The sequence below is a fragment of the Kwoniella botswanensis genome, chromosome 1 (genome assembly GCF_036426115.1).
Source record: "Kwoniella botswanensis chromosome 1, complete sequence".
Taxonomy (NCBI): Eukaryota; Fungi; Basidiomycota; class Tremellomycetes; order Tremellales; family Cryptococcaceae; genus Kwoniella; species Kwoniella botswanensis.
In genome coordinates, this window is record NC_088599.1 from 10,287,463 (window position 1) to 10,309,572 (window position 22,110).

Consider the following 22,110-nt stretch of genomic DNA (forward strand, 5'->3'; position numbering starts at 1 on the left):
TACATACTGACTACTCGTGGAGGACCAACAAGGGGGTAAGCTATAGTAGCAGAGTCCAAGTTAATGTCATTTGGCTGTGTGCAATGTACGTTGTGGTACAGCGAGCGGGTACTTTGCGGTGTGGCTGCAGCCAGCAATGAACAAACCACTTATTTTATTCGTCATGCGTCAAGAACGCACAAATTTTGGGACTCATATAAAGTAGATCGTAATCAAATCATCGATACGTAAAGCATCCATATCAATCGTATAGTACAATTTACATATGCAAGTATCTGTCATTTTGAATCATTTCAATCCAATCATGTCATCTTCGAATAGCACCGGTACTTTTGATAGTACTGTTACTCAACCCATTAAATCTCACTTTCAAATCTTCCAACCTCTTCTGCAACTTTCTTTCTTTCAATTTCCAATCTGCAATTTGTTGTTCAGGTTCTTCTTTTCTTTTTCTCCAATATTTAATCTGCTCTGAACCAGTGGTACTGGCGGTAGTGGTACCGGATTTAGATATATCCACGATTTTAGGAGTAGTCTGGAAATCTATTAATCTGTCGAATAACAATTTACTTTCAACTTGTAAAGAATTTTTCAATATTGATTTATCGGTAGGTGTGATTGGTATTTCCCAATCTTCATCGTCACTTCCACTACTACTGCCAGCCGAAGGTGATTTAGGTGATTTCGACATTGATTTGACCAACTCAGGAAGTATAGAAGAAGACGGGGTGGATAAAGAAGTATACTTCAATGGCGATAAAGTCTTTAAATCGTTATAGAACTCTTTCGATTTCAATAAAGCATTTTCATGTCGTAAGAATCGGATTGTACTCCTCAGATTCTCGATCAACTCGTTAGACTGAAGAGATGATTCGGGACCGAACCCAAATCCAGAACCAGAACCAGAACCAGTACCGATGGCGCCGCCGAAATTGATTGGTTCGATGGTCGTACCTCCAGGCGTAGAAGTGATGTTGTTTCCTATAAATACATCAATAGATCAGCTGAAGAACCACATAATCATATTGTTTCAAGCTCACCTTGTCTATCCGCCTGACCTTGTCCCTGACTCTTTCTCAATCTTGCATTCTCAGCTTCCAATGCATCTTGCTCAGCCTGTAGCTGCTCAATGGCATCTTCATATACCTTTTCTTGCTTCTTGGCTTTTGCAACATCATTCTCGAGCTCGATGATCGTATCAGCCTATAAAATAGAGATACGTCAGCATTTATCTACAACAGCGCTCAGATCAGAGTAACTGACCTGTTTCCTGGACGCTTCAAGACGTCTCTCAAGGGTTTCAACCTTGACACCTGCTTCTTGCAGATTTTGATCCTGTATGAATGGGACCGGGTCGTTAGCTGACCTATCAAGTGAACGTCACAGCTAAACATACCCTTATCTTAATCTCCCTCAACATATCTTTCAGTTCCTCGGATAACGCTACAACCTTTCTTTCCGTGTCCGCATTGAACGAAGCAGCTTGTTTGATAGTAGCTACTCTAGCCAACCAAGGTGGTGGTACATCCACTAGATCACGTATACCATTATAAGCATGATATCATATTTCGCGAGTTGAAGCTTGCTGGGTCCAGCCAAACACTCAACTCACTGGATACTAAATGTCCAGCTTTAACAGCTTCTTTCACTTTCGGAAGTACGTTACCCAATTCATTACCTAACCTAGCCACGAACAAAGCGATCAATTCCCAAGGGTGGGCATCTGACGAAGCTGAAGATTCAGCTGTGATTTCGATCAGGAAATTCTCGATATCGGCTAATCGTAAGGGTTGTTTGCTGGATCTGAGGGAAGCGACGTGTGCTCCTATCCTCTGCGCAAGCTGTACAAGACGAACGTAAGCTTTAAGCAGTCATACATCAAAAAGCTCTTTGCAGCTTACCTTAACTGCTAGATCTACAGCGTTTGACACACTATTGGCTAGATCTCCTAGTGCTAGCGTAAGTTCAGGTGATAGTGCTGATGATGCCGATACGATCTCTTCAACGTGGGCAACGAGTTTACTGATTACTGAAAGTCAGCTGAATTCAAGCTATATTGCAAGACACTTTCACTCACCCCGAAGGTACTTTGACACTTCTCACCAGATCCAGAATTCGCTGTACAGGCTCATAAACACCTTCTTCAAGTGACGACTCCCCTTCGTCGATCTCGATATCTATACATCGTCAAAGCAAGCATCTTTCAGTCTATGTTTCGAAGAACGCAGTATGGAAGCCAGTATGAAATAGGCAATGACTCACGATCCTCTTTTGTCAAGCCTAAGATAGCCTGTCTAGCAAACCCAACAGCAGCCGCGAAATTGTCCAAATCCGAATCGAAGTTCCACGTCAATGCCAATTGGGTTTCACCGACACTCAGTTGAGATTTATTGAACGACGTTTCAGATAAGTGATCAAACTGAGCTATCAAACTGCCCATCCATCACAGCATAGCGTGAGTTAATGATTTTCTCAACAAAGGGGGGAAATGCTGAGCTTACCTTGATAATTCTCTTGCACAATCACTTTCATTGAACTCATCATTCTTCACATTGTTCAACCAGCCATCTACTCTACTTTCTACACCTCCCAGTTCATTAAGGAGTTTACCGAATACCAACCAATCTTCAGGTGAACATCTCTTGATTATTCCATAGAATCTTTTGTTCAATCCGCTGAAATGTCTTAATTTCCCTTTCAATTCACATAAACCGACTAAAGTCTCGGACGTAGCATTGTGGAGTGAATTGGGTAAACCATGTATTTGAGCTATTATCGAAATTAACATATCAACCTTTGATGATATTCTGTTGAAGAACAGGTATATCGTAGTAGAATCAATTTCAGTATCGTTATACGCATCAGGTAAATAAGATGTAACGATTCGCAGATGTTCGGCAAGTTGTACAGCTTCCAATTTCTTCAATTCTAGATCGACAGTCCTGGATTGCGCTTTAACCGCGGTTGACTGCAGTTTCAAATTGAGGTTCATGAGCGCCTGGGCTTCTTTGGAGGATGAGGCGGTCTCAGATTCGACTGTCGCTTGTTGCATTCGAAGAGTGTCGATCTCGCTGTCATGAGCGTAAGCTTATGTCTGCATACGCGGATAATAAGATGATAAGATAGCTTACCTCTGTAATCTCGATACCAGGTCTCGGAACTGATTGATGGTAGCTTCCATGTCAAGAACGACATTTTCAAGATCCGTAGCTCGTGATTGCTCATCTCGCAGTTGGACAGTGAGAGATTCTATTTGCTAACGTCAGCTTGCCTCGACACATACATCGTTTACTAAACTAACCGATCTCCTGGTTGAGCGTTTTCTCCGATTCAACGTGGTTCTCCTCAAGCTCGTCATTCAGCTCTTTCAGAGCTTCAAGGTCTTCGATCGTCACCCGCATCTCTTCGATTCGCTTCAAGCGTAAAGATATGAGTTAGCATACACCATGATGTGACATTTTTTACTGCTCACCTCGCCCATTTGCAGATTTCTCTCAGTCAACTGCTCAAGCATATCCTCAGCTCCCAAGGCATCATCGAGCTGAAGTTTCAGATCTTCTACTTGAGCTTCGGCATTAGACAATTTAGCTTGTGCTAATTCCAGTTGACCTGATAGAACAAACCGAATCAGCTGAAAACGAAATTGCAAAACCAGACGCGTTTAGCTTCAATGCTGAAACTCACCGAGCAAATCTTCCTGAGAGGTTAGCTCTCTTTCCATCTCAGCGACTTTGCTCTTATGTTCTCTCTCAGCTTCAGCAGAGACGTCACGAAGTCTATTGTGCCATTTCAGCTGGATATGCACTTTCGACAGATCCACTGTATATCCAGCTGCACTGACCTTATCAGAGCCTCCTTCAATCTCTCATTATGCTTCTCCAGCTGAACAAATGCCAAACTCGTTCTTTCACCTTCCAAGCCAGATACAGGTTTTTCGTATTCCGCTAAAACAAACAAACAATCAATGATCGATCAGCTTATCGTCTTGGTTTCAAATCCATGGTGAAGTACTGGAGGTTGAAGCATTTTAACCGAAACGGAAGATAACATACCATTCTCCTCTTTTAGCACAGCCACTTCCAATTCCAATTCCTGTACTCTCTCATTTAATTTCTCCTTTTCCAACTCTGCGCTCTCAGCTTTTTCTTCCGCCACTTCTCTATCCAATGCAGCCATTTCTAGCTGATCCATAGCTTCTGCTGCTTTCAATTCCAATCTGTTGTTCTCCGACTGCAAATCCTTTGACGTTATTTGAGCAGTTATCAAGGATGATTGGATTTCTTGAAATTTAGCTAACATCGATAAAAGCAGCATTTCAGCTTGTGCGCCCTATGGGGGTGACGTTCCTCCAGCTGACAATTTGAGAGCTTACCTTGTAATTTCACTCTAGCAGCTCGCAGCGTATCAGCTTCTCCCACTCTGCCTTCCAAGACTTTGATCTTCTCCTGATCCTCATGTTTCCTATTTTCCAATATTCTAATTTTGATCCTTAGTTCTTCTAATTCCCTCTTCTGGGTAAATGTAATATCCTTCTCGGGGGAATCACCAGCTGATGGTGCTTGGTTTTGCTGAGTTGCATTGGAAGGAGTTTCAAGTTCGAACGCAGGTGATAAGGTTGATGAAATTGATCTTGTCGGTATAGGTCGGGGTGATATACCTGTTAAGCTGGGTGTAGGTGAGACCACTCTTCTACCGGCTGTTGTTGGTGGGGGCGAAATTGCTTGACGAGCAGAAAGAGGGGGAGGGGGAGGAGACATGTTGCCAGTGCGTCTCGGTACATCTTCAGCCTTTTCTTCTGATTCGTTTTGAGGTGCAAACGAGGTCGATGCTCTTCCAGCTACCGACGGTGGTCGTTTGAACGCACCTCCAGTGACACTGGTCCTACCGCTCGTAGAAGCTGGAGTAGTGACGGATGATATCCTCCGACTGATAGATGGTTGACCAGGGGTGGCAGTAGGTTTTGAGACTGCTCGAGGAGGTGTGGCCGGTGTTGCGGTTGATGATCTTAGGGATGCTTTCTGAGGTGATGAGGCTCTCGATGGTCCTGCGGAAGATAATCGGGATGTAGGTGTAGGGGGCGGTCGAGATACCGCTGGGGTAGATGGGGTTCGCGATACAGACCCTCGAGGCTATGTTGGTGTCACACCATGTATGTGAGCTAGGACGATTCTTAAATATGGTTTACGATATAAAGCTTACAGTCGAAGGTACACTCCTGTTTGGTAATTCAAGTATCTTCACTTGACTTGGTCTGACGAAAACACCATGATTAGGTTGACAGTCAAAATACCTTTCACCTTTGACTGAACCATCATTCTTTCCTCCAGCTTCAAGTCTGTCCACAAATTGATCAGTAATGCAATGCATCCAACTGATGATTAACAAACTCACAATTCCACACCGACCCATTTCCCAGCTGCGAAACCAGGATTGGATCCTGTCCATCTGACATATCCTACACCAGCTGCTACCTGTACTTTGGCTCCTATGGGAGCCTCTGGGGTTGTCATATTGTCTGTTGGTGGTGATTCATTGTACACTGAGATGAGGTCTGAGAAATTGATGTGATCGCAAGAGTTGTTATCGTCATGTACTGTAGTACCATGTATTGGTTTTTCTTTCTGTTGCTTCGATCACAAGAGTATGGACGCGTCCGATGAGGGGGCCCGAGCACAACCGATCGGCATGATGTGGCATATATACTGCTCTGTGATACCTCCACGTGCTTCAAATCATCGTTTTCCTCGAACTCGTCTTTTGTCCTTGTGCATTGTGAATTCAACAAAATTGGAACCTCGAGCAATCACCAAAAGTGCATATCAAACAGATCAAAGAGAACTATTAAGATCATTGAAAATGGCAGTAGCAGTACCAAAGAAGAACTTGAGCGAATGGCACTCTCCATCAACCCGACCAGAGGTGATTCACGAGTTGATCCATGGTGTTGGTGAGTTCATCCAAGCTTCTATCTTCCAACAGCCTACTCCGCGGTGATGTATATCATATACATGCTGATGTATTTGGTGATTGGTAAAGATCGATATAACCCCACCAACCTCCCTTTTATGGAAGAATACCTCTTATCTCAGATCAAAGAAGGTCAATATGACTTGTTCGCCAATTTAGCTATATTGAAATTATATCAATTCAACCCTCAACATTCTAATCCAGATATCATCATTCACATATTGATCAAAGCATTGAGCTCAACTGTACATGGACCAGACTTCAACTTGTCATTGGGTCTGTTGAGAGAACCTACGGTAAGTGCAACTATCAGCTATCTACAAATAACCCCTCACAAAGTCACAAGCCCACGATCACACACATATATATAGGCAGATGAAGGAGCATGGCTGATATCTGATTGGCAATGATATTAGGCAATCCTCCACGATATCGAATCAGATGACGAGGCGTTGTCAATCTTGATGCCCTATTTGACGAATCTGCACGAGTTGATCAGGACTTGTCAATTCACCAAGTTCTGGAAAGAGTTCAACGGTGAATCAGAAGCTGCCAATAGTGAGTCTTTTGGACTTCTCGGAACGATAGTTCGAGTGAGGAAAAAGGGATGTAACAAGCACGATTAATCTCATCATTGATTCAACTATACATCTCATAAGCGTACTATCGTGTAATCAAAGCTAACAACACCTTCTCCCAACTGTAGTTCTCAAAACCCGATATCTCCCTTCGCATTCCACCCCCATCGATGACCTCCGATTCCAGTTCTCCCTCTCTATAGCCTCATGCTTCTCTACCATTTCTCTCAACCAACTTTCAAGATGGTTAGATCTCTCTTCATCCGAGGTGAGCGGGTACGTAGAGAAGATCGGATGGAATGTCGAAGGTGATAAGGCGGTGGTACCGAAGAATGGTGACAATGATGTTAAAGCTGGTGTGGTCAAGGAGAATGTTCAATTGAGTCGTGAGTCTGGGTTCCCACTTGAGACTTCCATAGCCTCTACTCTTAGCAAAGCATGCGCATAATCACTTCTAAAGGAACAGAGTTACTGATGGATTTCGGTTTATTCTACTTGCAGAATTGACAAAACTCGTGGCTGCTGCTGGATACTAGACTAGGTGATGGGACTGGTTGCGATGGATTGGAGATGGAGTGGGGTGATCATGCGAATGCACATAGACCAAGAAATGTATATGCATGATATTGGATATCTGAGATATCATACAAATAAAGCACCGTTTCGTAACCGCTCAGACGCCACCAAGTACCTAAGATATCCCTCCATATACAGAGCTATATATCGCTAAGTGTGAGACTTCCTATTCACTTTTTGCTCCTATGCTCACTTCAATCTTCACCATCGTATCAAGCATGAACAATCCTCTCCAGATGTTGTCTGTCGAAAATCATAAGATCAGCTGATAATTCCGATCCACTCATAACTTGGGCTCGGCTTACTGAATTTCGTCGAGCTTCTTCATCTCTCCCACGACCCTCTCTCTTTCTCTCTTCTTTTTCCTATCATTCTCGAACAGATCGCCCGCTCTCTTTCTAACATCTTCGACGACTTGATCTAAACCCATCTTCTTCCTCAAAGTAGGGATCACCTTCTCTAGGTATTCCATCACACACTCCTGAGCATGTTCACCTACTGATGATGAGAACTCAAGAGCTCTGCTCATCATCAACACAGTGATTTTGGCTTGGAGCGCTGTACACTGTTCTCTCTCGGTCTTAGAGTATATCTCAGAAGGTATATTCGGTACTGAGCTATTCGTTTGGGATGGAATTGAGGAGCTCGTTGATACTTCTCGTCGATGAACGCCTGTTGATGGTTGTAGGAATCTCGAATATCCTTCGATAGCTCGTTTGAGGGCGCTTTGATAGCCTTGAGCGTAACCTCTACCAGAATGGGATAGCGGAGAGGTTATAATCCTACACATTTGATTCATGAATGACATCGAATCGATTTTGAGAGAAGTCACGAGATCTTCGAGTTTCATCCTGAGCGTAATATCACAAGTATTAGCTATATCAATTCTCAGCCAACTTCCGTCAAACTCACGAAACCTCTTCAGACAAGATCGCATTGTTCCCACATATCTCTTTGATGACGTTTCGTTGAATGTCCTCAACTTCTCTCCATAATTGATCGATATGTTGATTAGCCAAAGTTCTCCATCTTGCGGTATATTTGTCGACAAAGGCTTGGGTGATCGTGGTAGTATCTATTACTCCAGGTTCTCTTCTGCTCGAGACGCTTTCAGTTGAGTTAGGCTAAGGTCAGCCCTGATGCTCCGTGTAAACTTTCACCATCAGTTAACTTACCCTTTGATCATCTCTGCTAGAGTATCCAGATAGACTGTGTCTTCCTTTTCAACTACAATTCCGTTGGTCTTACAGTACGATTGATATGTACCATTTTCTTCGGACTCGTCTTTGGTGAAGGGCACAAATTCCGGTACGGCTCGTTGGATTACCTGCTCGAGCTCTTCTTGTAGATCGACAAGCTTCCCAGAAGCATTAGATCTTTCGATCCTGCCCTTCAATACATTCGAGAATTGATATATCACTTGATCATGTAGTGTGGCTATTGGATCTTGGATCGTGGGATTCTCGACCAGCCAATCGTTATGATTTCGCATGGACTCGCGAAGACTAGTCTTGAGTATGACAATCCTAGTGCAGATACAACAGCAGGTAGATCAGCTGATCGATCTGTAGAACGACGGTACATGCAAAGACTTACGTTTCTCTGACTTTCGCCCCAAACAACACTTCCAGCTTCTTCTCCAATTCACCGATCCCGAAGTTCCTACCAGCTTTCTCCTGGATCTGTAGCCAATCGTCCTCCGAGAACAGTTCAACCTCTTTTTGTCGGATTTGATGAAGTGATGTGCCAGAAGATCGTTCTTTATGACTTCTCAGACGAAGAGGCCACCAACCACCCTGAGGGATGAAATCACCTAGATGAGCACCGGTTCCCAATAGGTAATCGACAAAAGTCGAGCCTTCTTCGTCCATTGATGCGGCCATGAGATCAGCTCGAGTGATTACACCTAAGGATACTAGAGTCAGCTCGGAATATCTGTTCAAACAGCTCGCTCAGAAGCTTACCGATAGTACGTTCTCCCGTAGGATCGTACTTCCGAGCGAGTTGAATCTCCGGATCAGCCGGCGAGGCATCCTCTGCATGTCATTCGTCAATTGTCATTGACTCAGCAAGCGGGATGGGAGTGAGACTTACTGGACCCAGCTGATAGGCAGAGCACGATGATGTTTTGCGACTGGGAGATGCAGTCGGATACGAGTTCTAGTGTTTGATAAGGGGAAGTCAGCAACCCGTTAAAGTACAGTAGGGGGACTATGTGAATCTGACGTACTTTGAGGTATAGGATGACCATTGAGGCCTTGATCATACTGTGTCAGCTCGTATATCAGACGAAAATACATGGCAATCACCTCGGGCACTTACCAGGAAGGTCTTCAATGTCGAAGTTTGGTCTGCTGGGACCTCTGACCTATCAATCGCCATGAGCTTCAGGACTTGTTCATGTAAATCTGGTGCGCGCTACTTACATTGATGATCACGACGTTCTTGGTGAATTCGGCCCAGCCTGACCTTCCTATAATCCTCTCTTCAGTGCTCAGAGTCTTCACTTGAGACCAAGATCTGTTCATCCCCATCTTAGCTCATTTGTTGAAGGTGAGGTAAGATGAGGTGATGACCTTGCTAGCATGACAAGCTTACCGGACAATTTGGTATCCTCCATCGGCTCTTCTGGCTTCTTCGCCCGCCCAGTTGCAGATTTGACCCATCTGACCCTCGTCGGTGATTGAAGAGGCGAAGGGTATGACCTCGGCTCGCTCCGTTCCGGGGTGAAGGATGACAATCTGAACGTCGGCTGAGAAAGAGGTACCCCCTCTCCGAGATGAGATCAAGATCCGACAGCTGTACCATTTCATACAATAGCATGATCAGCCACTCATTTCGCTGAGGAAAGACATGTAACCAACGACAACTCACCAAGTCGCTCGTCGTTCTGCACAGTACAGGTCGAGCTGACATATGTAGTTTCGATTCGTCAGAATAGATTAAATTTGGAGCAAGACGATTGTACACATACGTTGGTTAAGCTACTCAAACTGTTCGTAATAGTACAAGCATCAACTCAGCTTCATCTTTTCAACCAAGACAAAAAGAGACCGAAGGTAACTCACAAGCTACTTTTCCCAGCACTTTGGGCACCGAGTACACAAAGTCTCGCAGAGGGTACCTTCTCTTCATTGGGACTGCAATTTCAACAAATCTCATAAGCGCGGTTCAGATCCAATGGTAAGTATGGATGGATGCATGCACAAGTACTTACTAGAGGTGTCGAAGTCGATCGTGCGCTTCAAGGTACGATCCGATGTTGTCGTCTTCCCCTTGACCATCTTGGGAGCGTTCATCAGTCGATGACGTGTTTGTCCTAGTAGAGGATGTCGTCGAATGGGACCTCAAAGGCGATGTGACATCCAAAGAGGATTGCGGAGTTGGGTAAGCTCCGAGGGGGTTATGTTTATGTTTCTCGAGCTGACGAGATTGGGTGATCTGTTCAGTTTGTCGAGGTACTGGCGAAGGAGTCTGGGGAGTTGAGGGTAAATTCGAAGGTCGCATTCTTGTTGATCGATATCGAGGTATTACTTCTATATCTTTGTATTGGTATACGTACTGATGCTTGGGAGGCATATAAGTACTAAAGAGGAGTTGCTGAGAAGATAAAAGCAAAGAACATGAAGGTGCGGGGGAGACTATATATGGTATCGACCTGGTGAGCTGAGTAAGGTAGAAATGGCATCCCGGGCGTAAAGTGAGACATGGTGGTCAAGACCACCATTTCTCATTGATGGGCATCTCGTCAGCTTTAGGAGTGAGATGTGATCAGCTCAGTGAGTAGGATGTACGTTAGATATCGATGCAAGGAATTTGTTCAACCAAAACAATGGGAGAAGGTTAGATAATTCTTCTTCGTGTACGTCATACAGATACACGATAGGTATTTCTTACGGGCTGATATAACAAGTCCAACTTTTGCCTTCGCTGCCTAATCACTTTCACTCCCACTCGTTTACATCGGAACAGCAAGGTGGCTACGAGAGATATTCGCGTCAGCTCGGATCGGTATGACTACTCAGAGGACCTTTTTCCTCACCATCTCCAGTTCATTCCATAGTTTGATGGTTGTCAAGTCAGGAGTCGCGCGAAGGTACAGTATTCCCATACTCTATGCTTATTATCCTCTCTTCTTCCGCCGATACAAGGCTCTGTCTGATTGCTGGAGTGAGAACATTACTGATTTACTCCAAGCCAAGGCACAGATGACGGGTATCATGAGTTACAAGTATGATCGCCTTGTTCTCGTGGTCTAACGTCAATTCAGGGAATCGACGCCAGCAGAGGAATTCCTTTTGCTTTGGTCTTTATGCTCGACGCGTCGGTCCGGCTGATTTTCCAGCAAAGAGCTTTTTGTTTTTCTTCTGCTCAGAAGCTGAAGCTTAATTGTGTATATTGAAGAGGATGCTGATGAACATTACTTGTATTCTCGTCGTTGCTGACTGTTAAGTTATATGTACTACCACTATCGTCCTTGTAACAAAGTAGATCATCATCATATGTCTTTTGTATTGTACCAAAATTGGACTAAAGGACCCACGACGAACACACAAAAAGCAAAAAGCACGCGTCTCAGTTCCAGATTAAGATCAATTCAGATTCAGATCTCAAATTCCAATCATCATCATCTTCCAACTATCCATCCCATCAATATAAATCAGCTCTAGCTCATAACCCCACCAACGTCCTTTCCCGCCCGGTCCTTGTCAAAACATCGGTGAGTGTCATCCGTTCTTGATCATCGCTTTGACCTCTCAACTTGTTTAGGTTGTAGATCTCGTCTTCTCGCTTGTCTCACATCGATCATGGATTGATGTTGATTTTGGTGTATTTTGCAGATCAATCACCACCTCACACTCTCACCCGACCAACTCGTTCACCCACACTCTTTCAGGCTTGACGCCATCTCGAAATCCACATAGTAACCGTCTTGAAGACGAAGTTCGCCCAGTGACATCGAATTGTATTTTGTGTTTATTGTTAGATCGATTGAAGGACCTCCCCTCGGTAGGATCATATGGTAGCTCAGTGCTCAGTGGCACGGATCACCGAGGATCAAAGGCGCATTGTCCTCCTGCTGGATTGGGTTTGTATGGCATTTATACACACGCGCACACACACACATACGTATACACACGTATACACACGACGCTTGGCTCACTGAATCGATAATAGAGCAAAACCAATACACGCCGATATCAAAAACAGTTGAAAGACAACATCAACCTCGAAATCCCCACTTCCCCTCTTCTTTCTCACTCATACCCACCATCCCACCTATTCTCCTCATCTCCGACGTCTGGTAACGATTAATTGATCCGACCTTTACATTCATTACCCACTCACGCTCATTTACATCTTTACGACTTACGATTCAACCTTTTTAACGAACGAATCTCGCACTGTTACTACCATCCTGTCAAATATCAATCAACCTGCCTGTTTTGAAGGAACCCATTCAGCCTCAATCCAACAAGGATTTCAACTCCACATCTCGTATCTTGTTTACGCGATCAGTGATTCACGCCCTTGCTACCTTACTTTATATCAGAGAAGATGTCTTTTGTTGCTCATGAGAGGAATTCTAGTTCGTCGGGATCGGAAGAGGAAAAGAGGGCTCAGAGGTTAGCTTCTGCCAAAAAGAAGGTGAGCGCACAGATCATCCTGGTTCTCTGTAATGGCTTACCCACATCTGCAACGTACTTGCAGCTGCAGACTTACCGAGCATCTCGCTCGTCCGAGAACTCAGATTCAAGTCCAATGGTCTCTTCCTCCTCATCTTCGTCGAAGCCCCCTTCGCCGACCAAGATAATGCCTCTGACGACGGAAGCAAGCATCAACTCCCCCTTCACCTTCCCTCAATCTCACTCTCGATCATCAAGCAAAGGTAAAGGCAAGGATATCGAGCTCGATCAGCCGGTCAAATCTATCACTGGTGGGCATCGACACAAGAGATCAGATAGTCAAGCTCATCGCCGACAGAGATCATCCATTCCTATATCATCGAGTATGACTCTGGGTCAGGGACTATCGAGACCCTCGGTGATGGGCGTGTTCGACGGTCCCAAGGAAATCATCACAACTCCTGCTACACCTTTGCTTGACTCACCTGATATCCCGCCAGAACCGAGAATCTTACCTGATGAGAATCACGAAGAGGTTGCAGCTAGATTATCCACCTTTTCTTTTGGTTCCAAACCACCTATGTCAACTTTCCCACCGAAAAGAAGACAGCAGCAACCCCTACTATCTTCACAATCTCTCTTTTCGCAAGATTCATTCCCGTCAACCTCTCCTCTTGCTTCTCCCACGTCTTCCGCATCAGCGCCAAACCTCAACAGACTTTCGACGCCCTCTTCGCGACCTCCTAGTTTCCTCCTCACTCATCCTACTCCTTTAGCCTTTGGTTCACCTACTCCAAGCAATCCCGCCGGTTCAAGTCTGGCCAGTTTACCTTCATCACCTCCTACCCCTGCTAGAAAGAGGCATTCGCATACTCGTTCAAACTCTATATCTCTTCCCAACCTCAAATTATCCGGAGCACGTCCTACCTCACTGGGCATCCCTCCCAGTATTCCTTCGTCACCATGCTCACCGACACTAGTCGGTGACAGTGCGAGTCGATCAAGGTTGTCCAGCCCGATAACAGGTCAAAGACTAAAATTCGAACCTTCAGGTAGAGGAGCTGAAGCTGAAAAGGAGAGACAAGAGTCTCGTCGCAAAGCGTTGGAGAAGTTGACCGGTGGACCGTCCGTCACGTCCAAATCTCCTATAGTCGAACCTCAAGTTGCTGAAATTAGTCTCCCTGATTTGGATGATGAAGACTCCTCTTCTGTCGCTTCGTCTAATCGACCGTTGTCTGGAGCTTTCGGTTCAGGATCCGGATCAAACTGCTTCAGTCGCCCATCTTCACTTACGCTTCCTCCTCTCACCGCTTCTACAGCTTCCTCTGCTTCAGCCATGTCATCTTCCACGTTCTCCTGGGGCTCACCAAACGAGCAGCAATCGCCTGTAGAACGCTGGTCCGGGTTTGGTTTCGGTCTAGCTAAAGAGTACGGAAAAGACGATGGAATGAACTTTGGTATGGATTTGTCGACAGCTATGGCCAAAAGACCATCGATAAATCGTCAGCTCAGTGCTTTGGCTGAGGTAGATGAGTCAGAAGAAGATGAGGGAGACTTTGCCGATAACGAAGCCCCAACCGAAATGGTCAGGACTTTTTCCGATGAACCAGAAAGTATGATCTCTTCTTTTCCCGTGGAACCTACACCTAGCCGTCTTCGAGAGTTACGTTTGGGATCCATGACTTCTTCGACGCCTCGTCAAGAATCAATGGATAGCGTTCATTCTTTCTCATTCCCTAGACATCCAAGCGCATCCCCCTCTGCTTCCTCACCTACTAAAGGCTACGGGTCCATCGGTCGGGGTAGACCAAAACCACTGACTATCGGATCTACCTCTTCCACACCGTCAAATATGTCGATTCCTAAATCAGCTGGATTCTCCTCACGTAAGAGGACTGCACCTGGATCGGGTTCTAGGGGAAGCTCAATCTCATATAGGAAAGACGATAGTTCTTCCTCGTCTCGTGATTTGTCCATTGGAAATGGAAGGAATGTCTTCTCTCCCGAGTCCGTGACTTCCCCGCCTTTGCATCCTACCAGCCCTAAATTCTCTGGATGGGGAAACCTTCCAGCTTCAAGATCAACCACTCGTCCGTGTCCTCGACCTAGAACATTGGTAGGTTTAGGAATCGATAAAACCGGATCCGGGAGGGTTTTAGGGGAATTGGATGAAGTCGACGAAGAGAGTTCGCCTATCCCAGGAGCAGTATCGATGTGGACTTCTCCCATTCCTGACAACAACGACACGATCCATCCTTATCATGATGAGGATTTCGGCATACACGATAGGAGGGATAGTTTCGCCGACGAAGCTACTTGGAGAGATGTTCAGCTGGATATGGAGATGGAGAGAGAAGCTTTGAAGGAAGATGTGGAGTTGCTCAAGAATAGATGTGCGAGTTTGGAAGAGAAGCTTGAGATGGAAAGGAAAGAGAGCACCGTATTGAGGGAGAGGGTTAGGAAACGTGAGCTGAAGACTATCATACTGAATTGTCAATTTGCTTAGCTGACGTTTCACAATAGTCGGCGACCGATTATCAAGCGTTTCTTCGGTGCCCACAGACAGATCTTCCTCCGATTCTCATGCTGCCGAATCACGCTTGATTGCTGAAATGCGAGAACAGCTCTTCAACCTTACGACTTCCCTCGAAGCTGAACGCAGAGCAAAGGAAGCTGCTTTAAGCAAATTAGCAGACATGCAGCGACCTGCCCAACCCTCATCGCTATTCAATGTAGCAGTAGACGACGAATCGGTCTTTACTGCGAAATCAGAACATCAAGTCTTGTTAACTCCTTCGATCGCTTCGCCCGTAATCATTCCTCCTTCACCCCTTGCCCAACTCGCTTCGTCACCTCCAATGGAAGGATCAACGCAATCCACGCCAGATCCCAATTTGGCAAGAATGAAAGGTTGGGGTTTTCCTAGAGAACCATCGCCCGTCAAATCCAACCAATCGAAGCGAGAATCATTCTTCGGATTGTCAACTGTACTGAAACGAAGTGTCAGCGCGGACGAAGCTGAGACTCACAATGGTGTGGATCTCCCATGCTTCGTCTTACCTAACCAGACCCCGGCTTCGACTGCTCTTGGTGCTTCCTCCACATCGATATCTTTCTCTTACGTTCAACAGCAGCAAGATGAATATGCACCTAGATCCGTTTCTGAACCAATAACGAAATTGGCTGAGAATTTTTTATCGGAAGTAGACATGGAAGCGGATATGGGATTTACAAATTCAGCTGTATCGTTCATCTCATCTTATCTACCTAAACATTCGCCATCTTTAGATCTCAAGCGATCAGATGTACATGTCCAACAAAGGTATATAGAGAAAGACAATCAGTTGTACAAGGTATCGATGGAGATAGGTGAACTTGAAAAGTCGAGATTGGATTTTAGAGGTTGCTGTAAATGCTGTACTGGAACTGTCATTGAATTGTAGATGCTTGTCATGTGAACTGCAGAAGTTGAGCGGGGAGGAAGGGGGTGATGTCTATCTGATAATATCATCATATACTTATATATCATTACTTTTAATTGCTCATTCATCCATGATCAATTACCATTCTGTTGGGGATGTACTGTAATGTGCTGCATATAGCGAGGAGAGTGGTTGTTCTTATATTTGATATATATTGTATGAGGTTATGATACATGCATGCTTTATTTTGTAAAGTGGCTGGGACATCCGATCGTGCGTTGATACGGCGTGGCAACTTTGCATACATAACCCGATACTGCGACTTACAGCTCATTTGGAATCGAACAAGAGAGTACGTATAAACACATAAACAGCTTTTCAGTGCATTGTACACTGCTACACAGACCTTCGATTGCTTGCTCAATAATGTAGTGCCGTGCACCTTACTGATTGTTACAATATTGCATGTCATGATGTGATGTTGGGAAACACATGAACTTTAATTTTGGAAAAAGAAGGTTGTTTGGATTTGCTCTTTGCCACTCGGTCTGTCTTGGTACCTGTAGGTGTATGTACATGGACCACTCTTTCAATGCATCTGCATCTCAATCTAGTTTCTCTTCTTTACCTTACTCGTATCTCACTTTCAACTATCAGTGCAGGTCAAAACTCACTTACTGGACTTCAGACTTGCACATCACACAACTCAACTGCATTAATCGAGATGACCAACTATAATCCCCTGATGTCATCGTACACCATCGACTCGCACGGTAATCTATCATGCACAAACCCAACTGAATCAAGCGGTTGGATGTGTAGACAGAGCGGTACGTGGGGAATCCAAGATTGTTCTGGGTTCTCCATCTCAGTCGGATCAAATGGTCCAAAGGGAAAATACGGAACGATCTTCTTTGAAGGTGTTTTTGAAGGTGGCAAACACCAATTCGTACCTGGGAAGGATTATGAAAGTTCTTCAGATGGAACTTTTAGATTTCATCATCCCAATCCTTCTAATCATGCTTGGTTGGTGGTCAAGCCAGGTGGAAGGTTGATGTATGAGGATAGTAAAGGTAATTTCACGGGGGTTGAGAAGGATGGGGAGGTGACATTCGTTGATATTTACGTGGAGAACTGTGTAGGTCAGTGGCGAATAGCAACTGTCTGTACTCATTCGTGCAGTACTGTATCTGTTAAGCTAATTTGTGATTGATTCGGGATATTTGATAGAGGATGATGAGGCACGTTCTAATGGAAATGGAGACAGTGATAGTCCCACTTCCGAAAGTGTTCGCATGCCATGGATGAATTTGGGTAGACTTGTACTAGCCAAGCGAATTGGGAGGGGTCAAGACGACAATGAAGGTGAGACGATATCACACCACTTGAGTGATACGTATAGGATCGCTGATGAGGCGCTACCTTGCAGTAACTGCCCCATCTTGCCAACAAGGCATCAGTGATAAAGTAAAGAACATTCTAAAAGTTCAAAAATGGGTGAGTACATGGTCCGTATCTCGGTCAAGTTGTAAATGAAAGCTAGCTGATAATATTACTGGATCAATGTATTTCGACCTGTCAGCTTCAGATTCAAAAACGCAAATAAGAGATGAGCTATTGTTAACAACCAGTCCCAATAAGTCAACCCAATGAGACACTATATGTTGTTAGATATGAAATATTGAATTGGTCGAAAAAAGTCAGCTCGTAAGGAAGGACATTGGAAAAATGAAATGAAATTTGAGATGAATACTTTTGGTATATTTTTGCAATAGCATAATCGATGTAAGTCTGATAACTGCCCTCAAAGTTGTCCTTGGACGTGCCCGTGGGGGAGTATAAGCACAAAGTATCCAGCAGTTCGTCTTGCATCTGACAACTTCTGAGAGATACTCGTATCTTTCTTCCCTTCCTCTTCCTCGTGACAGCCCGTTTGACGGATCTCTCTGAGATAATCAAACTTTCTTACCTCTGCCTTTGGGCCAGATATATTCTTCATCCGGGTATCTTCCTACGTGAGATACAATTACTATAATCAGCAAAAGCGAACGCCATCATTTACCCACAATCGTCCAGCTTACCTTTCTCCCCTTTGACTATCTTAAATTTACCTTTTCGACTCGAACTGTTATCAGTCGGATGATAATGCTACGAGAATATACAAGCATCGCATCAACTATTGTACTTGTAGTGTACCTCACGAATGAAAGGAAGGCAAACGCTACTGTAATTCTAACCTTGAGACCGAGACCCAACCACCAGATACTCCAATTGTATTTTCTACCCTTCTCATCATACTCGACAGGTCGATCGTATCTGATTCTATATCTGATACTATACGCCATCCATTCTTCCCATTCTGAAATTCATCACAAAGCACAGTGAGCTTATAGACCTGAATTTCGAATCAATATGAGCTGTGGACTTACGGACTCGAACAACGGGTCCAGTAGGAGGCTTTTCTTCCGCAATGTCCTTGGTCTGGGAAGCGACATCGCGAGCAACCTCAACCTCTTTGGCAGACGCTGTAGCTTCACTGGGAGCGAGAGAAGATTGATCGGTGTCTGAAGTGAGGAGAGGGGTCTTCTCGTTGTATTCTGTTAAAGGCATGATTACTGGAAGTCTCACTAGCGTCTGTGATTCGGAATATCTTAGACGAAAGATAATAAAATAACTGTACAGTAGAGTGTAATAAAATGCTGTGATAGGTGACAACTGATCAAGAAAAAATGTACAGTGGTCACAATGATTTAGGTTGTAGCGTATGGTATGGCAAGGATATACAGTATGTCATATGGCTTACGAAGATGGATGGAATACATGCCAGCTTCTCCCATTTTCACCCCGATGCGATACGACACTGTCTTATGATCTGAACCAAGCACTACAGTATTTAAGCAAAGCTACAGTATCACTATCACCGCAACTGTGAAGGTTATTGCTGGACTGGCGGGTACCGTCATCATATTCTATTCGATCGAGGCTTATGAATTCACTTGGAATATGAGACCACAGGGATCGACGACCTCCAAGTCCACGTATAATACCGCAAGTATGTTTCCGACATCAAGGTTGATTAGGGACCACGCAGTACAACCTTCTTCGAGATCGTCAACCTTACAGTACTTTCGACCATGGGAGTGAGAGTTATTCGATACATGCCATGTGATCATGTCTATGTGTTTTTCTATGGATACATTCATTATATCTCCCATGTGATCCCTTATGAAGAGTTATCTCTACATGACCAAGCTCCTGCTCCTTCGGCAGCAGCATATGAGTCTTTGATGTCGATCACAGCACCGTATGTCTACAACAACATGATCAGCAAAAGCCTTATCCGTCTTCGCAAACACCTATGCGAGAGGACAGTTACTTACTCCTGCAACCATCAAGAATGAACCTAAAGCGATCATGAAAATATTCCAGAAAAGGAGGAACTTATATAAAATAGTCTTGTTGGTGGTTCTCTTTTCCCAATTATCGTATAACCACATTCCAGCCTATTCGCCCAAACCATCATTAGTCTCAATCGTAGTCTCGGATATCACGATTGCGGAATAGGTTACTTACCATGAGCTGGATACATAAAACCGTACCGAACAAAGCTCCTACAAGAGAAGCGATACCGTCGAATACAGGGATGGCACTGATATATAATTACACGCCCATCAGCAAGGTGATCGACGAGAGTAGAATGATTAGACGACTCACCTAGCAATGATGTATGAAAACAAGACACATCCTATGACACAGCTGTACCATACAGCGTAGTGTTTGGTGGAATTGTTGGTAAGGTGTTTACTTCCTCGGAGAAGTCGGACGAAGAGGAATTTGGCGGGTAGCTATAGCGACGACAGTAGCCATCAGCTCTCCTTATCCTTGATCGGTAATACATAATCCAAACCAAACTAGGTCATGTCACAAAGGCTTGCAGGGGTGTTGCAAGATATCGACTCAAGAGGAAACCACTCACATGAGTAAACATCATAGCAGTGACGAACAAACCAGGTAAAGCAAGACCATAACAGATTTTCTTCAGAGTACCACCTGCACTTCCCAAAGCTGGCGACGCAACGAATTGACCACAGTAGTAATACACCACAACTCCGACGACTGTATCAACAGCAGTCACGAAACTTTGGGAGAGGAGCATCGATTGGGTGTATTTCCTTTGATCCCTCATTTCAGATACGATACCGAAGCTATACCACCAAGTGAACCATTCAGTCACAGATCTCGATAATGTTGGATAGGGTGGAAGACTTAACTTACAATGCTGGTGTACCTGTAAACGCGAATACCAAAGCTGACACCGCAGTGATAGCTTCTGTGAAAGTAGGTTGACCCCAAATTACTAATCCTTTATCCCACGCTCCGTCCTGAGGTGCTGTGGCGGGTCGATCTTCCACTCCGACGGCGATTGTCAAGGTTAACACTGCAGTATCAGAAACAATCAGCATGCTTCACTTACGATAGATCACGAATGGATTTCACTCACGAGCACTCATAATCGAAACCAATCCTACCCATCCAAGCCAAGATATCTTGCCCAAAGTCTGTATACAAGACAAAAAGAAAGTAATCACCGTAGCTACAGCTACGAAGACCGCCGTACATGTACCGTGCGAGGAGATCGCATTGAGACCGATTGAGATACCCAATAAACCAGATGCAGCTACACATGTCATGACTAAACATACAAGATTAGCTGAATGCTATTATAGCAATGGTTTGTTTAAAGCGATGAACTCACAAAGCCAGTACATCACAGCTATCACTTCCCTTCCTAACCTCCCTTTGAAGAGTAGATGTCCAACATCGTCGATACCGTCTACGCCAAAAAATTCCGTCTTTAGCTATCTGTATGAGAGAAGGAAGGACAGATGATGATTATTACTCACAAACTTGGGGATGTCTCCTTTTAAACTGCCCCACGACATAATCAGAGTCTATTAAAGATCGTAAAATCGGTGTAAGCTTGTCCTGGTGTACGACTCCATTCAAATAAAATGTACTTACAACAGATAATTCCCGAGATAACCCATAGGCAGATTATACCAGGTACGATACCCAATACAGCCAAGGTGGAAGGTACACTCAATACACCAACACCAATTTGCGATTTGATCAGTAAGACAGTTGTTCCTAGCCATCCGACCTATACCATTGACAATTTCAGCAAGGCAGTCTTTGCTTCACCAGTATGAGTAGTTGATGTTGAGACTCACGTTGCGGTAGTTTGGACCGTCTTCACTTATGGTACCGAATACATCATCGGTCTTGACAGTTGCAGTTTCAAGATCCGTCTCGGAGCTTGAGTCTAGAACAGGTAATTCCTTTTTCTCTTTGTTGGAAGAGTGGGAGTGCGAGAGTCCGAATACCATCTTCTTGATATTTGATGGCAGTCTTTTAGGTATGTGTGGAGAAGGGATGAGGAGACTATGTAGGCACGAACAGAAATTGAGGGATGGAGATGATTTGAACCAAAGGAAGATGATGAAAAGCAATAAAGGATATACAGTACAGTAGATGGAAAAGACAGAGGAACAATTACTTGCAAACACAACAGAGTCTCCTTACATCTCCGAGAACCGTCATTGGATTGATCCTGCAGTACTAGCGAATACCACACAAGACCACTCACTAGAACGAAAAACTTTTCGATCCAAAATCAATGTTTTCACGGTCATACCTTGTTTTGATCTACCGAGCCATGAGCCATGACGACTAAGGCGTTAGTTTGTTTCGCTTAAACGTGAAACGTCCATCTGGATCCAAGGGGCAACACGAGAGGGAGACTTTTGCTGTAGAGGTTGATCAGGGTATGATTCCAGGAATTCCTTTTCGGAGGTCGGATTAGGAGGTTTTTGGGTGGAATGTTTAACGCCGTTCCGGTCCCGGAAAATTTTCGAGTGCGACCCCTTTTCTGGTTCATCC

The 22,110-nt window shown here is 44.5% G+C and overlaps 7 protein-coding genes across 7 annotated transcripts; 3 read left to right on the forward strand and 4 right to left on the reverse strand.

Moving 5' to 3' along the window:
* Positions 1-307: 307 nt before the first annotated feature.
* On the reverse strand, positions 308-5,510 carry L199_003888 (uncharacterized protein; the record flags this gene model as incomplete). Its single annotated transcript, XM_064889616.1, has 18 exons — positions 308-981; positions 1,041-1,203; positions 1,264-1,335; positions 1,397-1,530; positions 1,613-1,841; positions 1,902-2,022; positions 2,078-2,177; positions 2,263-2,432; positions 2,502-3,071; positions 3,132-3,249; positions 3,302-3,413; positions 3,473-3,609; positions 3,685-3,776; positions 3,842-3,944; positions 4,053-4,292; positions 4,373-5,129; positions 5,200-5,335; positions 5,392-5,510. The coding sequence occupies 18 exons, from the start codon at positions 5,508-5,510 to the stop codon at positions 308-310; spliced, it is 4,047 nt and encodes a 1,348-aa protein (XP_064745688.1).
* Positions 5,511-5,856: 346 nt separating this feature from the next.
* On the forward strand, positions 5,857-7,081 carry L199_003889 (eukaryotic translation initiation factor 3 subunit K; the record flags this gene model as incomplete). Its single annotated transcript, XM_064889617.1, has 5 exons — positions 5,857-5,947; positions 6,037-6,263; positions 6,384-6,525; positions 6,674-6,931; positions 7,047-7,081. 5 exons carry the CDS (start codon positions 5,857-5,859, stop codon positions 7,079-7,081), a joined length of 753 nt encoding a protein of 250 aa, XP_064745689.1.
* A 252-nt stretch (positions 7,082-7,333) lies between these two features.
* On the reverse strand, positions 7,334-10,628 carry L199_003890 (uncharacterized protein; the record flags this gene model as incomplete). The annotated part of the gene is made up of 15 exons (XM_064889618.1): positions 7,334-7,364; positions 7,427-7,972; positions 8,034-8,228; positions 8,297-8,647; positions 8,718-9,027; positions 9,086-9,157; positions 9,216-9,281; positions 9,352-9,378; positions 9,444-9,489; positions 9,548-9,641; positions 9,720-9,920; positions 9,996-10,030; positions 10,096-10,114; positions 10,190-10,261; positions 10,339-10,628. 15 exons carry the CDS (start codon positions 10,626-10,628, stop codon positions 7,334-7,336), a joined length of 2,355 nt encoding a protein of 784 aa, XP_064745690.1.
* A 2,052-nt stretch (positions 10,629-12,680) lies between these two features.
* L199_003891 (uncharacterized protein) lies at positions 12,681-16,191 on the forward strand (the record flags this gene model as incomplete). The annotated part of the gene is made up of 3 exons (XM_064889619.1): positions 12,681-12,770; positions 12,834-15,213; positions 15,272-16,191. The coding sequence occupies 3 exons, from the start codon at positions 12,681-12,683 to the stop codon at positions 16,189-16,191; spliced, it is 3,390 nt and encodes a 1,129-aa protein (XP_064745691.1).
* Positions 16,192-16,894: 703 nt separating this feature from the next.
* On the forward strand, positions 16,895-17,633 carry L199_003892 (uncharacterized protein; the record flags this gene model as incomplete). Its single annotated transcript, XM_064889620.1, has 2 exons — positions 16,895-17,312; positions 17,401-17,633. The coding sequence occupies 2 exons, from the start codon at positions 16,895-16,897 to the stop codon at positions 17,631-17,633; spliced, it is 651 nt and encodes a 216-aa protein (XP_064745692.1).
* Positions 17,634-18,125: 492 nt separating this feature from the next.
* Positions 18,126-18,780, reverse strand: L199_003893 (uncharacterized protein; the record flags this gene model as incomplete). Its single annotated transcript, XM_064889621.1, has 4 exons — positions 18,126-18,181; positions 18,252-18,318; positions 18,408-18,529; positions 18,600-18,780. 4 exons carry the CDS (start codon positions 18,778-18,780, stop codon positions 18,126-18,128), a joined length of 426 nt encoding a protein of 141 aa, XP_064745693.1.
* A 613-nt stretch (positions 18,781-19,393) lies between these two features.
* L199_003894 (uncharacterized protein) lies at positions 19,394-21,557 on the reverse strand (the record flags this gene model as incomplete). The annotated part of the gene is made up of 11 exons (XM_064889622.1): positions 19,394-19,480; positions 19,551-19,673; positions 19,744-19,819; positions 19,885-20,015; positions 20,147-20,375; positions 20,446-20,608; positions 20,672-20,863; positions 20,927-21,004; positions 21,075-21,122; positions 21,193-21,331; positions 21,402-21,557. The coding sequence occupies 11 exons, from the start codon at positions 21,555-21,557 to the stop codon at positions 19,394-19,396; spliced, it is 1,422 nt and encodes a 473-aa protein (XP_064745694.1).
* Positions 21,558-22,110: the final 553 nt, after the last annotated feature.